Source organism: Filicampus tigris, chromosome 7 (genome assembly GCF_054856515.1).
Source record: "Filicampus tigris isolate MCC_2025a chromosome 7, RoL_Ftig_1.0, whole genome shotgun sequence".
In the NCBI taxonomy this organism is placed as follows: Eukaryota; Metazoa; Chordata; class Actinopteri; order Syngnathiformes; family Syngnathidae; genus Filicampus; species Filicampus tigris.
The window spans coordinates 20979895-20996565 of NC_141223.1; the positions used below are offsets into that span (position 1 = coordinate 20979895).

A 16671-nucleotide genomic window follows, 5' to 3' on the forward strand; every position below is an offset into this window, starting at 1 on the left:
TATATATACTATTTATATATTTGTAGATATATACTATATCTATATATATATAGATCCATACTATATATATATATATATATATATATATATATATATATATATATATATATATATATATATATATATATATATATATATATATATATATATATATATATATATATATATATATATATATATATATATATATATATATATATATATATATATACACATATATATACTTAAGGGCTGTCAAAAGTTAAAGCATTAACTATAGAGATTAATTTAAATTATAATTCAATATAAATTATAACGCACTAAAAAAACTAACTTAGTTAACTCTGTCATGGTCCGTTTTCGCTGTTTCTGCCGCACCGCACTTCCTGCTTCTCCCCTTCCTTCTCTGCGCTCCTCCCTCTCTGCAGCGCTCGAGTGTGGCAGGAGGTGGAGCTCAACTCAGGAGCAGAGACTCACCCACTCACCTGAACCACATCAGGCTGGTTAGATGCCAGACTATTTAACCAGCTTCCCCCCTTGTTCCTGTGCCAGATGATTCCTTGACCTCCACGCTGTGTCTGCCACGCGTTCCAGCCCCTACAGTGGACAACTTTGGGTGATCTAGTTATTCATTTTCTTGTTACATGCATTTTTCCTGAGCAAGGTGATTTTTATTTGCTACTTTGTCTTCCTGAGCATATTTTTCTCTATTTTTGAGCCCAGTGATTTTGTGTTGTGCCCAAATAAATGTTTTGCCTTTTAGATTATTGATCTCTGCCTCCTGGGTCCTGGCCTTTTTAATTGCCTCACGACACGTGACAAACTCAGTTTTATTTACTTCCTGTAGTAGATGACCTCTGCTCACTGTGCTGCCAAACTTAGAGGAGAGTCACTGTCGCAAAGAGTTACTTTTACGTAGTTTTACTTCAAAAGGTTGCTCGACGGCTCATTCAAGAAATCTAAAATTTGCACACTTTGAAAAGCCAAATTTAAATATTAGTTGTACGTCTTTGGTGTATTGTTCAACTGTTGTGTTTTATACAATACGATTTTATGTTTTTACAGCATGTTTCAGAACAGCTAAATCTGTAACAAAGCAGTTTACATTACAACAACAAAACAGCAATAATATAACTCGTGAAAGCAATAAATTAAAACAAAAAACTATATTCAATAGACACCTGAAAACAGCAGAAAACCTTCAGTCTCATGTCAGATCAAAAGCTGGAGAAGAATCGTATTCAAGGATCAAAGAAAACTGTTAGAACAGTTTTTGAATCAAAATATAGTTTTATTTTTTTTTCCAGATTAATTCCAAGATTTTACTGAAGAAAATATCGGTTCCAAGCTTTGTAAAAAATTGTAGTTGAAAAATACAATTAATCGTGATTAATTATGGAAACTTTCACGATTAATTAAAAAATGTAATCATTTGACAGCACTAATATATATATATATATATATATATATATATATATATATATAAACGTTTTTTGATTCGCACCGAATCAAATCATTGCACTTTGAAATGATTGATTTGAGATATGTATTCAATCTTTTATTGGAGAGATCTACTGTATTTTAGAAGGAATTGGCACATTTACAGTACTGACAAATTCATTGAAATGTGTGTAAAATAACAAAAAAGTTAATTGCATCATAGACTATCGTACTGAGCCATACTATATCGAACAGAACTCTGTTCACTGAGTCAAACCGAACTGTTCCACTTTCAAATCGAATGCACACCCTAATATATATATATATACACAGTGTTGGGGGGTAACTCGTTACAAAAGTAACGCAATACAGTAATGCATTACATTCAGGCAGTAACGGTAATACATTACATTTAGGCAGTAACCACGTAATGTAACTTGTTATTCCGATTTTTAAAAAAATATTATTACAGCTACCGAGTCGGCACCGCATTGCAAATTCCGGGACTGTAACACATATTTTGACATCTGTATATCCATTTGACAAGTATGTCTATTTATAACATTACATGATCATGAGTTATTTCCAGCATTTATCCAATCAAATGTTACTGTTGCACTTCGGGCTAATTGTAATAATGTGAGTGCGCGAGTCAGTTCTCTGTCACGCAGGTCGATTGTTTAGGCACTACTGACAACAATCAAGAGGGCTGACAAGTTATTGTTTTTGACAATAATCACTGTCACGGTTTCATAAAATAAAATGCAAATCATAGACACAAAATACAAGCAGGAACAAACCTAAGTAAAACGAAGCGAATAAACTGCAAAAAAATAAGTCACTGTGCTTTTTAGATATGATTTAATGAACTTAGTACCATCAATTGCCATATGTAAAACGTAGTGATTCTGATTGGCTGTCATAATCAAAATGCAAATCATCTGCCGGTGACAAATGACGTCACGCTACGGCACCATCAATCGGACAAACTACAATAGACGCCATTATTGGAGTCTGATGCGCTCGTTTCTTACTTACCTTTTTTTCAAATCACCTCGAAACTTTTTCTACATGTAGTAAAAGAAAGTTAGAACTAACTGAACTTTCAATTACTAGAAATAGAAAAAATAATAATAAAAAGGAAAAAACATTTGGTCAGGTCAGTTTTGACTTCAATACATATTTTTGCTTTTATTACACATGCCCTGTCTATGTGTTTCTATCTATCTATCTTGTCAGACCAATTATTGATTATATGTTATGCATCACAATTATTTGTGTGTAAATGGCAAATGGACTGTCACTTGTATAGCGCTTTTCTACCTTTGGTACTCAAAGCGCTTCACAATGTACCTCATCTACCTGATGCATGACGCAGCATCGTGAGCAACTGGGGGTTCAGTAACTTGCTCAAGGATACTTCAACATAGTCACAATGGCCGGGGATTGAACCCACAACCTGCCGTTTGGGAAAGGACCACTGTACCACTGAGCAATGCCGCCCCCAGTGTGTAAATTAATTTGAGAATAATGATAATTTCATTTGTGGTTTACAGTGTGATTATTTATTTACTGGACAAAATATCAGTTCCAATATTTATGTTTAGAAAATAAATCTTATTGATACAAATATTGATCAAAGGTAGTGATGTCCCACCACACCATAGAGTCGAAACATTTAATATTATAGACCTCACTATATAGTTAAATATGCTCATAAGTTAACTTTACCAGCTAGAGTATGGCAGCAAATTTTGCATTTTTCCCTTTAAGGTCTTGATATCATTATTAAATAAATGAATCCCTGATTTTTGAAAAAGTAACTTAAAAGTAACTTAAGCTTGAGTAACGCATTACTCTACAAATAGAGTAATATTGTAAAGAAATGTATTACTTTCACATGCAAGTAACTAGTAATATATATATATATGTACAGTATGTATGTAATGTATGTATACTCAACAAAAACATAAATGCAACACTTCTTTTTGCTTAAATGTTTTTATGATATGAACTCAAAGGTCTAAAACCGTTTCCACAATACATACACAATATCACAATTTCTCCAAATATTGTTCACAAACTGTGATTGTGAGTACTTCTCCTTTGCCGAGATAATCAACCTCACCTCACAGGTGCGCTATATCAAGATGCTGATTAGACACCAAGATTAGTGCACAGGTGTGCCTTAGACTGCCCAAAGTAAAAGGCATATATGAGAACGTTTCAGGAGCGTGCATGAAGGGTAATCGTGAATTGTGTCCCTGACGCTTCCTCATACCCCTCCTCAACTACAACTAGACTGAGGGTCAGTTATCGTGCACCTGCGTCACATCGGATTTAAAAAGCCCGGTCGTGTCCCATCTGATCCAGGGTCAGCGGAGCGTCGTGTTCTCCTTACAAATTCCGCCATTTGCCCCACTTCGGGCCTGTTTTGGGTCCCTCTTCATTCCCATTGCGCTGTGTCGGCGACGGCGGCACTCGGAGGCGGAGCGGCGCAGGCAGGCAGGCAGGCAGGCAGGAAGGCAGACAGGCTGCAGGAAGGCAGGTGGGGATCCGGTGTACCACAGTGGGATGAGCGCGAGACCGAGAACCGGTGTGGAGGAGTGCAAACCCCGCAACCCTTGATTGTGTGACGGGCAGCTAAACGGCGTAACGACACATTGTGAACGTTTGTTGTTGTTGTCGCCACATTCCGCCCTCCTTAATAGCCGACTAGCTTAGCTCTGATTTCATATCCAACCACCGCGGTGGGAGAAGCAAGGAGGAGTCCGGACAGGTTTCGCAAGGAGGTGGACGTTGTATTCTCCCTCCGCTCGGGCTCATTGACGACGATAAACGCCGACAAGTGTGCTTTCCCCCCCATCCCTCCCCAGAATTATTATTATTTTTTTGTGTGTGTGTGTTTTACGGAGTCAGAGAAGATGTCGGGACAAAGTATTACGGACCGGATAACGGCAGCCCAGCACAGCGTAACGGGATCCGCCGTATCCAAAACAGTATGCAAGGCCACCACTCACGAAATAATGGGCCCGAAGAAGAAGCATTTGGACTGTAAGTATGCGTAATTGTTTCTTTTGTTGTGTATTCAAGAGCAAAGTGTCGGACGCTGAAAGCCCCCAATGGTAAGGCTATGGCGGCTGTTAGAACGATTAGGCCTCAAAGCCTGGGGCAACGCTAACATGCCAACGCTAGCGCAAGTCACCGAGGTGGACGTTGAACATAGCAAATTAAGCTACGTTCCCCTCACTTGTGTGTTACTATTTTGTACTAACTACCGAATCCGTGTTTGGAGCTGTCTGGTGTCAACAATTGACGCTTTTTGTCGTCGTAGTCGTAGCTTCAGCTCTTGGCTTGTATTTGAAGGCGACAGTAGTAGCAATAGTAGTCGTACTAGTAGATGCTAACAGCATAGGATGACAGTATGGGCCAGGGCCCCGATGTAACATTTAATGTAATTATTTCCATTAAAGTCCACTCATCACCTTTTTTTTATCGTTGGCAGGTGGCACACTTGTTGTGCTGCTCAGATGACTCCTCTGAGGTGTCATGAGAGAGAAACAGGCTGGTAGGCAACCTACAGCCCGAGGAACATTTTACAGACAGTCGTATAATCATAAAAATAAAGATGTGATTAAAAAAAAGTGTAGTGCGAATAAACTTTGCACGTGATATAGAGTACAATATGCCCCCCCCTTTGTTATACTTTTTTTTCGAAAATCTTTTTACGTTGTTGAAGTAAAGGCAGTTAGTAAAGCGAAGGAAGGTGTTAAGAGAGATCAGTGCCACTTTTAGGGTCTCCACTAGGTCAACACAACTACAAAAACTAACCAGGTTAAGGGATCCTGATTATAAACCTTAACCCCATCTTGAAAGCCTAAACCTTATGTGAACCCCTGTTTTGGAGCCCTAACCCCTGCTTGAAACCCCAACTTGCCCCAACTTGAAACCCGAATCCTGACTGCAAACCCTGTTTGAGAACTCTGCATTGAAATGCTAACCCTAGCTGGAAACTCTGACTTAAAACCTGAACCCTAATCCTGTCGGAAGAGCCGCCCTACGTGATCAGGGTTTTTGAGGTCGATCGCCGATTTCAATCAGAATGTTTCATATTCAAACAGCTTGTATACTTTACTCTACAGTCGACACCCGCATAGCGAAAAGCTATGCGGGTGTAAGCCCCCCCCCCAAATTCTTCCCCAAAAATGCTAGTAAATATTTGATAAATCATTTAATGTTTACTTCTCCTCCTCTGACATTAATTTAAAAAATACATTGTCAGTCATTCATTTTGCTCAAACGATTGCTGCCTTGGTTCAACAGCTGTAAACAAGTTCATACGTTGACTTACCAGCTACGCCAAGTAACCTTAGCCTGCTTCTTTTTGGCTCACATTGGAAGCTGGCTGTGTGGTGTGATCCTGGTGCCCACAAACCGCAATGATTATTTGGTCCTTTCTTTGTTTACTTTTTACTTGGTGTATATGTGCCGTACTAATGACATTCTCAAAGCCGTTTGGCTCCGATGTAGCTGTACAGGTTCGGAAACTGTATTGTAATCGCGAATGCCTCAACTCACGTTCGGCATATCCACAGTATATCTCGTATCCTCGTTTAGCAAATGGTTAGTGTCACAACTGAGCTACTTCCGTGTTTGTTGAAACAAGTGATAGATGGATATGTTTTTTTCAGAGCAGATACCGCTTATTAGTAGTCAAGTAGGCCGATAACCGATATTTGGAGCCGATATTCATTTTCAGCAAAAAGGAAAATATTAGCATCACAATCCATATAAAAAAAAAACCTCTTAACTTTGTTGAAATGTCTTTAAACAGTTTTTCAGATTTGCATAATGTAGATTTTTATTATGATTGTTTGCCAAAATACATCTTTGGTGTAAAATTCACACAAAACTAAGTGAAAATGTAAACAATAGCTCTATATAGTTTTCTACAGTAAATAAAGCCCTCCAAGATAAAAAAAAAAAAATACAAATGTTAAAATTTCACTTATCTTTGTTTTGATTTCAAACAAAACAAAATGTGCATTGTTCCCAGGGTCAGTAGAATCTTTTATAAAGTTAACTGAAAATGTAAGTAAATAGTTCCTTGACGTTAACACTGTTTTAAATTGATTTATCGACCAACAGATTTTCAAAAAAGGCATATGCCGATATTTGTCAAAACACTGCATATTGGAGACGATAATTGTCCCAGCTGAAAATCGGTCCATCCCTAGTTCAAACACCACTCCTGCCTGTTGTCAGTTGCATGAAATTGTATGTCATGAACTTGCATCTGTGATTGGCTGAATGTGCATGGCTGCAAGTTCACATAATTTACGCTGAGTGATGAAAGCTATTTTGAATTAAAGAGATGTTAAAATTAAATTACACAAACTATAGTTGGTTCTTTTTTTTTTATGTAAATAAAATGTTTTTCAGACTTTTTACCTATCAAAAAGAAAAACTAAACAAACGCTATTACTTTGCGATTGGGTGATCAAGGGCACGGAGGCGAAACTTGCGCCTCCAAGTGCAAGTCTTTCCATTCACAAGACAAGCCTAGAAATAGATGAGCTTTCGCGCTCACATATACTGGGGTTGTGTTTGCTGTCATGTCTTATTTCACAGAGCCGATCAATTACGTCGTTAATAGATTGCACAAATTATGACATTACAGTCGACCGTCGATTTTGCATAAAATGCAAAATATCGACCAGTTTTGATCCACCCGAACAGATCGGTGTAAAGTTTACTTGAAACATTCCTTTGAAACCATTCCTTGAATTCTAACTTTCTTTGGTATCTATTTTGGAATCCCAACTCTTCCGTGAAACCATTATATTGTAACCCCAAACATGCCTTGAAGCCTTACTTTGAAATCTTAGACTGAAACTCTATTTTGGAACCCTAATCATTGCTTGAAACCATGATTTGAAATCCTAACTATAAACTTCAACCAAGGCTAGAAGCCCAAAACATGAAACCCTGAACCACAACTAGACTAGTGTTGTTTTTGGCAGGCATTTTAGATTTAGTATTAGTCTTTGTCTTTTGGGCAAAAATGCTTATTAGTTTTAGTCACATTTTAGTCATTCCTATTTGTGATGGTTTAGGTTAACGAAAACTCAAAAAGGTTTTAGTCTATTTTTAATCAATTTTAGTTAAAAAATATACATGCAAGGTTTCCACCTAATAGCAAAGACTTTCTGATTTACTAAAGATTATGAATTACACACAGATAAAATGGTAACAGTGGAATCAATGCTCATTACTCCGAAATAAGCCGAGAACCAAAACATTTTCTTTGGCAATTGCTGTGAGGTTTTCTTCCACCTAGGTTGTGGCCACATTTACCGTTACCGCTGTCTGCAATGCATCGTATTGTTCTTTCTGCTTGGGCATCGTTTGAATTTGAGAAATTCCGATTCTATGATTTGATTCCATTTCCTAACGATTATCGATTCCGATTCTTAACCCCCCCAAATAAGGAATAATTTTTGGACAAATAGCAGGAACGTCTCTGTTCTTTAATTTCATGAACTTTTTACTGTTTTTGAACTTTACTATGAATTACTAAAAGGGTTGTTTTTTATCCAGTATATTTTTTTGTATTTTTAACAAGAGCTTTATTTTTGAGAAGCTTGAGACAATACAACAATGCAGCTGCTACTGAAAGCTTGCTACTAAACACCAATTGATGGGCTATTGTATAGATTATTGCATTGTTATAATCAGAGCTGGGCAGTCCGTCCCTGAGCCGGACCGGTCGGACCCTCTGGCCCGGCGACGCCCCCCGACTTGGAACGTAACTGTTTCAAGCGAGTATAGTCAAGCTGCGCGCAGCACTCAAGGATGACGCCGGCACATCAAGGTGGAGTTCATGCACTTCTTCTGTCTCGTCTTCCCTACTTCCGGAAATACGCCTTAGCAAACCTGCAGTGTATAGTGGTCTGCTGGTATGCTTTTATTTTGAAGGCCGGGAAGTGTGAAGGAGGGGAATTAGCCAGGGTTCGAATTAGCCAGCTAATGATCTTTAAAAAGCCTCAGCCCTTAGCATCTCTCCCACGGCGACGCCAATCACGGAGGCTTTTTTTTTTTTTCTTGGGTCGAGGAACGGGCCGGGGGCCGTCAATATTTATGAATATGGCCGGAGGGTCCCGGCCGGAAGGGGTACCCAGGTCAAGGGTGGAGGGTCGCGGCCGGACCGGCAAAAAAGGCTCAAGTGCCCAGGTCTGGTTATAATATTGATAAAATTATTTGTCTGAAACTAAACTGACTCACAATTGTTGCATTTTAATGTGGAAAATTAAAAATCACGAATCGAATTGCAATTGCAGTACTGGTCTGGAAAATCCCATTTAGGTTATTTTTTTTCCCAAAATGGTGCAGCCCTAGCATACGGTATCTGTTGGCAGGGTTAGCAGCTAGCCGCTAAGTGAGTGCACAATTTAGGTTTGCAAGATCCGACGGACTACTTTTCAAAGACAGTTTATTTGGTGCAAATGACTGCACACTTTTGCTGACTGCCTGATACTGTTGTAGTTCATATATAGATATAGATATCTGAATTCTCAGTTATTTGATAGAATTTTCAGTAGGATATCTGAATGCCAAAATATTTAATTGCTACCACCCTAATTGGAACCCCAAACAGTCCATGAATCCTGACACTTGTCTTGAAACCCTAAGGCTCGCGTGATACTACTGTAACTTAGGTCATCTCGGAATCTGTATTAAAATTGATGCAATTGTGTGGGGCTGTGTTGCAATGTGGAATGTTGTAATAAAATCGATGTAGTACATTTTGAGCATTTGACTTTAACCTGTTTGCTAAATGTAATTGGAATAAATAAGTGTAAATGTAATAGAGTATAAGAGCTCTGTTTGGCCCACCCTGTAGATTAGTTTCTGCTAGTTCCATTCAGTGTGACCCAAAGTTACACTTTGCACTTTGAGCCCGCACGTAACATGATTTGTTTCCCTACAAGTTATCTTTTTGTGTCATGCTGACGCAAGGCAAGTCATTCCCCTCAGTATGAATCATCACGGCTGTCACACGAGTGCGATTATATCCCATGAAAAGCCCCCCCAAAACCGGAGTGTTGACTGTGACATCGCACTGCCTCCTCCATATTCATCCTCCTCCTCGCTCTTCTTGACTTGGCCCTGCAGTCACCCATGCTAACTAGAGTCCGCTTCTCGCGAAGGTTACCCTGCCCTATTTTAAAGAGTCAAATATAGGACAGCAAAAAAGCCTGCCAGTCTGATCTGTGCTGTCGTCAGCCGCGTTTTTTGGCGTTAAATACATTTGAAAAATATATATTTAAAAGCAGGTCGAGCAGCTTTGACTTGTATCCCTCAGCCAGCACTGCGGATGTTAAAAATATGAGCCTCGGCCGAGCAAGTGGGACAGCACATGTATGATTTAAAGATCGCTGGCAGTGGCCGTTATCGGTGAACAGTAAACTGAATGAATTTAGCACACTGTTTGCTGATTACTATTAAAAGGAGGCTGTGTTGGGTTCTATGGATATTTCAGCCATTCCCAATATCATCACAATATTGTAACCTGGGGGTGAAGAAAACTCTAACCAACAACGCCAGGGTCTCAATGTACTAACAAGAGTGCAACAAAAATATTTTATTGATCATCAAAAATTGGGCCCCAACTGATTTATTGGCCGGCTAATTTAATTGGACAGTTATTAGCTCTTTTAAAAACAGTTTGCCATTGTTTTGTTACTGATCAAACACAAGACAAAGATAATGCTGTTCAAACATTACACACAAAAAATTGGCAGAAAAATCAGCCAATTTTTGTAGATTTTTCTGTCTGTTCTAAGGTTAAAGAAATACTAAAGGACAAAGTATTTTTAAAACAGTCAGGTGATCTGGCTGTAATTCATATATTTATTGTTGTGAGTGATGAAAGGGAAGTCAACCCAAACATATTTTTTTCAAGAACATGTGTATCAAACCCACTTGTTGAAAGAAGGCATTCTAATACATATTGGGTTTGTGGAATAAGAGTAAATCCACCCGTTTTTAGCCATGTCTGGGGGCGGCCATTTTGTCACTTCTGTCAACTCAAAGTGACATCACATTGTCTCAGGGCTCAGGCATCGTCCAATCACAGCTCACCTATTTTCTGAAGCTGAGCCATATTTGGTCATTATCTGAGCTCTGGGACACTGTGATTTCATTTCCAGTCAACAGAAGTGACAATGTGGCCACCCAGGGTGGATTTTGCTGCTTAACTCATATTCCACAAACACAATATTAATGCCAAAAGTGTGTACTATATGAATTAATGAGAAATAAAATGAACTTTTTGATTTCTGTAAATGGCTGCAATGTAAAAAGTGAAAAATTTCAAGTGATCTGAATGCTTTTCGTACCCACTGTGAGTGTATATGTGTATATATTAGGGATGTGCGCGATGAGTCGTTTAACCGTTTAACCATCTCCGATTTATTAAACGTTTTGTTTTTTACTAGTCGGTTAAACGCGGCATTAAGTATCAAGCATCTTGTTCCACATGCCTTTGCCTTGGCCTCTGTAAACATGCTGAGCACCAAGACATCACTAACGATAACGTCACGTCATAACCGTGCGTAAAAAATCAATCTATCTGAGCCGTGGCTGAATGACTACGATCGCCATAAATGTCCACTAAATGCTTCACGTTTCAAGAGGGATTAAATTAAAGTCAATAGTGTTACTCAAAACAACTTTGCAGATTCGATCCCCCTGCTGCCAGCACTTCCCTTCCGCCTGCGCGGAGCGCATCTTGAGCTCGTCAATGTCGTATACAGTATATGCGACCTGGCCGTTCGGACCGCGAACGCATTGGAAAAGATCGGATACGTATCCGATCTAGGACCACATATGAAAGCGATCCAGGTCGCATTTAAAAAAATCGGAATTGAGCCGTTCAGACTGTCATAAAAAAATCCGATACAGGTCGCATATGGACAAAAATCCGATCTGGGTCTCATTCGCCTGCGGTGTGAACCTAGCCTTAGAGGAAAGACACACAGCTGAAAACTTGGCTGCTCTCCTGTGGAGTGTGATGGGTACGTGGGTACTACAAAATAAAGCCGTCGCTTGTGTGCATGATAATGCAGCTAACATGGTGCTAGTGAATGAGATCCTGCTGGACTGGGAGTCGGTACCATTACTCATTACATTATTCATAATAAATGACATGCATTGCATTGGAAAATGTCTCAGAAATGTATTTCTTTCAATTGTTCACCTTTATTCAGTCAGTTGTTGTTACATCAATAGAATTTCAATTAACAAACTGTCCTGAATGTTTGGGTTGAAATAGCCCCTAAATACACACATTTGCATTTTAAACTTTGAATTCAATATGTATTAAAATTCAAGTATTCTTCCTTATGGACTAGTCGCATATAAAATTTGAGACTAGTCGGCGGGGAAATTAGTCGAAATTCCTATCCCTAGTATTTATATGTATGTGTATGTATATGGGCCATTCTACTGAATGGGTTCAAATTCAGAGTTGGAAAATGTGTGAAATTTTGTATTTTATTTCAGAAAAACTTTTATTCATGTTGCACCATATCTAAGGGGCACAAATATAGTAACAGTACAGTCAATTTTCAAATAGTATTTTCTAGCTTTTACCAAATATCTTGCCTGTCCCTAAAATTTGTCACTATCGAAACACACTTGCAGAAGAATACAAATAATTCTACTAGCCGATTCACATTTTTTTCCATTTCCCCCTCTACAGAGTGTTTTTATGAATGAACATACATGGTTTTGACATCAAAGTCAATCTAAATGAATTTTTAACAGAATTTAATATTAGGTTTTCCTAAATAAATCAAAAGTTATATGCCATTTTTCATTGTAAAATGTAGAAAGTTGATCATATTGACTTCAAACGTCATCATTAATTAAAACAAACACACCCTTAAACAATCATACATCATTACTGCAAAGAGCCACATGTATATGGGTGCACATAGATCTTGTTTTTCTTTTTTTTTTGTGGAGTTGCCATTACATTCAACAAAAACGGTGTTAAAACGTCCTGTGTTGAACTTAATACTTTTTTTTATGCTATGATTTCTTTTTTTTTTTTTTTTTCTTCCTTTCCACCCCATTTTGAAAGTGAACTTGGTAGGCAACACTACTCAACGTTTTTTCCCCTCAATCTCATTTGTGTCAAAGTGCATGCGTGAGATGCACGTACCTGGCACTTCAAATGTTTATTCACCGCGTTTGGACAAGCCCTCTATCATACGTGCAACAGAGTGCCCATATTTGGAAGTGCTCATCTAGCAGCTGACCAGAAAGTACAAAGTGAAGATTTTTCCACTGGTTCACAATATGTATCTTTTATTGTTACAAAAGAAACCGCAATCTTTGCTCATTTCAAAAAGGCAAATCAAGAGGAGACAAGATGCATCTTACAGTGTTAATACAGTAAATGCACTTTATTTATTAAGGCTTCCTCCATTGTCCTCATGCCGCCAAAATAGCAGTAAATCGCTTGCCAGCGCCTCTCCTATTGGAAAAACTTTTTGACGTCACGGCGGCACCGCCGTAATGTAGAATATGTTTCAATCCGAGGGGATTTGCTGTCGTGGTAAATATCTGAGTACGGGCAGCGCCGCCCAGCAATGCTCCATTCTGTGGTGCAGCCCCTTACCACATACACAATGACAATGGTGCGCTGCAAGTTCAGAGTGAAAAGGGCTTGAGGAGCCGCATGAAACCGGGCAAAGAGCCGCATGCAAGTCGCAGGTTGCCCAGGCCTGATATAGCGCCTCCATAGTGGTGCAACATTGCAACTACTGTACGTACAGTATATGTAAATGTTAACCGGGTCAGGCATGCAAAACCTATCTTGTCCCTCACCACTGCGGTCACTTCTGTTTAGTCATAGTCTGCGGCGGCAGGTGTTCGTCTGCTCATGGGCTCAACATGTGTTTGGAAATGCATAACGTCACCTCTCTACTTTTATTGGAGATGAAGACAAAAATATAAGAAGTGCCATCAGCTCCTCGTGTACCAGCGCGATATTACAGTACTTTCACACCATGGAAATCCTACCTCATGTTTTTTTTTAGGCAGTACATGGATAATCGTCATGATTAGAATTGGATAATTGCATCAGCACAGTTATTGTGATTTTCATTATATTAAAAAAAACAAAATTGAGTGTCCACAGACCTCAACCACATAAACACACCAAGGTCCACTTTCCAAGGGCTGCAAGTTTCCTCCAGTCAAATCCAAAGTCCAATATGGCCATCGCCAATTCAACTCGCTGCACGCCACAGAGTTCAATCGTGCATTTCCGGCAGAGAAAGCAGATTAAATAGGTGCAGGCGCCCCCCAGTGGACAACTAACGTACATTTAAAACTATCATTTGTTCCCATGTCAGACTTGATCCACTGCACCAATGAGATGAATGTGAACATTCCCCAACTAGCCGACTCGCTGTTTGAGAGGACCACCAACACCAGCTGGGTGGTCGTGTTCAAGTCGCTGATCACCACGCACCACCTAATGGTGTATGGCAATGAGGTGAGCCACACATGCGCGCACACACACACGCAATGTCAGATAATCTCACAACAACCCAGGCAGTTGATGTCAAGCAGATTACGATTGCATGTATGATTAGATTAATACCTTTTAGTGATGCCCCCCCCACTCCCATTTGCAGCGTTTTGTGCAGTACCTGGCTTCGAGGAACACATTATTCAACCTCAGTAATTTCTTGGACAAAAGTGGCCTACAAGGTAACCTCATAACCTCACTCATCAACTGTCATTCTGTACTACATGACGCACGTCCATGTTTTCATTCCAGGGTACGACATGTCAACGTTCATCCGGAGGTACAGTCGATACCTGAACGAGAAAGCTGTTTCGTACAGACAGGTTGCCTTTGACTTCACCAAAGTAAAGCGAGGGTAAGACGCTGAAAGTGATCTTCTGTCCTGCAATTTGAAGATGCCCTTTTTTTGACAAAGGTCTCTTGAGGGGCAGGAGCACTGCACACAAAAAGCAGTAAATTGCAAAGTAGAGAAAACATTTAAATGTGCACTCGTCCATAACAGAGAACAGGGATTTTCGTGGCTCAAATTGAGGCAGGTACAATCCTGACAATCCTGATTCATTTATTAAAACTAGAGCCTCGGTTTTTAAAGCATTACTGCAAAGAGCCACATTATACATAGACATATATGTATACATCCCTTCCCCTCACTCCTTAGCTCTCTTGCATATTTTGACAAACTCCCCTTCATTTTATGGCTTTATGCAGTGTTCAAACTTCCAAACATGTTGAAACAAGCGCTTCATAAATTTTGGGAACAACTGTCTCTACTACTTTGCCTGACCTTTCAATGAGAGCAACTTTAGCTTGTGAAGTTCAGTCTCTGTTGGAAAATTCCTGGGTGATGTTCGCATGAAGGCAAGTCAAGTAACCGCTGAAGATGTGAAGCCTTGGTCAAATGATTCGAGGCAGAATGACCCTGCAGAAAATCCAGCATTAGACCACCATATGCGCTCACAAGATGTGCTACTTTTGCTGTGTTTTTGTGCAATTGTTGCTGTTTTGTTTTTGTGTTTTTATTTTTAAGTAGGGTTGCCATTAAATTCAACAAAAACTGTTAAAACGTCCTGTGTTGAACTACATATTTTTATGCTCTGATTTTTTTTTTTTTTTTTTTTTTTTTTTTTTTCTCCGCCCCTCTGATTATGAGATTGAACTTGCTAGGCAACACTACTCAACGTTTTTTCCCTCGCTCTCATTGGCGTCAAAATGCATGCGTGAGATGCAAGTAGATGGTACCTCGCTTGCCGAATGTGATCCGTTCAGTCGCCGCGTTCGGACAAGGCCTTTATCATACGCACAACAGCACATATTTGGAAGTGCTGACGTAGCAGTTGACCAGGAAGTAAAAGGTGAGGCTTTTCCCACTGATTTAGATGTAACTTTCATTATTACAAAAGACAGCCCAGTCTTTGCTCATTTTAAAAAGGAAAGAGGCGACAAGATGCATCTGTCAGTGTTAATACAGTAAAAGCACTTTATTTATCAAGGCTTCCTCTGTTTTCCCTCATGCCTTCACTTGTAAATAAGTCCGCCAAAATATTAAAAAATTGGCAATCAGCCAGCCACTCTCCTATTGGAAACACTTTCTGACATCATGTTGGTACCACCGTAAAGTAGAATATGGTTCAATCCGAAGGGATTTGCCGTCGTGGCAGACGTCGAGAATATGCGTAGCGCCTGCCAGCAACGCTCTGTTCTGTGCTGCTGGCCCTCACCACAAACACAATGAATGAGTTTTCTTGTGTGTGCTGTCTAAGCAGTGGCTGCTTGTGTCCCTCCTCCCTCTCGCCCTGCACAAGATGATTGTCATTGGATGGTTTTAACTATCGATCAACACCAAAATTGAAAGGAAGAATGGTTGGTTGAACTGAGCTTTGCAACACAAGCATTGCAACGTCATGTGACGGATATCGTCATCTTTTCCATGTCAATATCTTGAATGTTCATATCTCGATTTTTGATACGATATGTATCGCCCATCCCTAATTCATACGCTTGTCACAATTTTACCCACCAATAAACATACTGTATATAATATTTAGGGGTGTCAAATTAGTGCATTAATTGTGATCAATTAATTAGAGCCACTGTTAAAGCGTTGTTTTTTTTTTTACTCACAATCGTATTTTTTTCATCTCTAATTTTACTGTTTCTGTATGATGATGATATCCGTTTTGATGTGTGGGGCTTGTGCTTGAGTTGTTGCGGGGTGTAAAAAAACAATGGTTGGTGTCACTTCCTGAAGTGGACACTGATTGACTGTCATCATATTTGGCATAACCCGATAGGCTCCTATTTTAGGTGAAAGGGCAAGTTCAGGAGCAAAGAGAAGATCTGAAAATGGAGGAGCATGTGAGAGTTTTTGTCCGATGAATGGTAAAAAAAAAAATTTAAAAAACGCCCTGACGGCACTATTGATAAAGCCAGAGTGATATGCCTTCTTTGTAAGAAGGACTGCTTACCAAAGAAGCAGTTCAAGCCTACCCCATAAATGCAAAGCAAGCAGCTGCAACTAAAGCCACAGCTAATGATAGCAACGAAGACACTAATGTAGCAAGCCATCGCAAAGCTCTTTTCCAAGCTAAACTCCAGATATGCTACATCTGCTCTGCCGGTGGTGTGTGTCTTGTGGTGAAGATGTT

The 16671-nt window shown here is 39.5% G+C and overlaps 1 protein-coding gene across 12 annotated transcripts in view; it reads left to right on the top strand.

Annotated features, from left to right (window-relative positions):
• Positions 1-3620: 3620 nt before the first annotated feature.
• picalmb (phosphatidylinositol binding clathrin assembly protein b) overlaps positions 3621-16671 on the top strand; it is a 33031-nt gene continuing 19980 nt past the window's right edge. For 4 of the 12 annotated variants that reach the window (XM_086035337.1, XM_086035338.1, XM_086035335.1 and 1 more), the window contains exons 1-4: positions 3622-4473; positions 13848-13990; positions 14133-14208; positions 14279-14381. In XM_086035337.1, coding sequence (XP_085891463.1) covers positions 4344-4473; positions 13848-13990; positions 14133-14208; positions 14279-14381 — 452 coding nt within the window. In that variant the 5' untranslated portion in view covers positions 3622-4343. Of the gene's footprint in view, positions 4474-13847; positions 13991-14132; positions 14209-14278; positions 14382-16671 lie in introns of all 12 variants that reach the window. The other 8 variants (XM_086035341.1, XM_086035339.1, XM_086035340.1 and 5 more) reach the window with 4 other exon arrangements.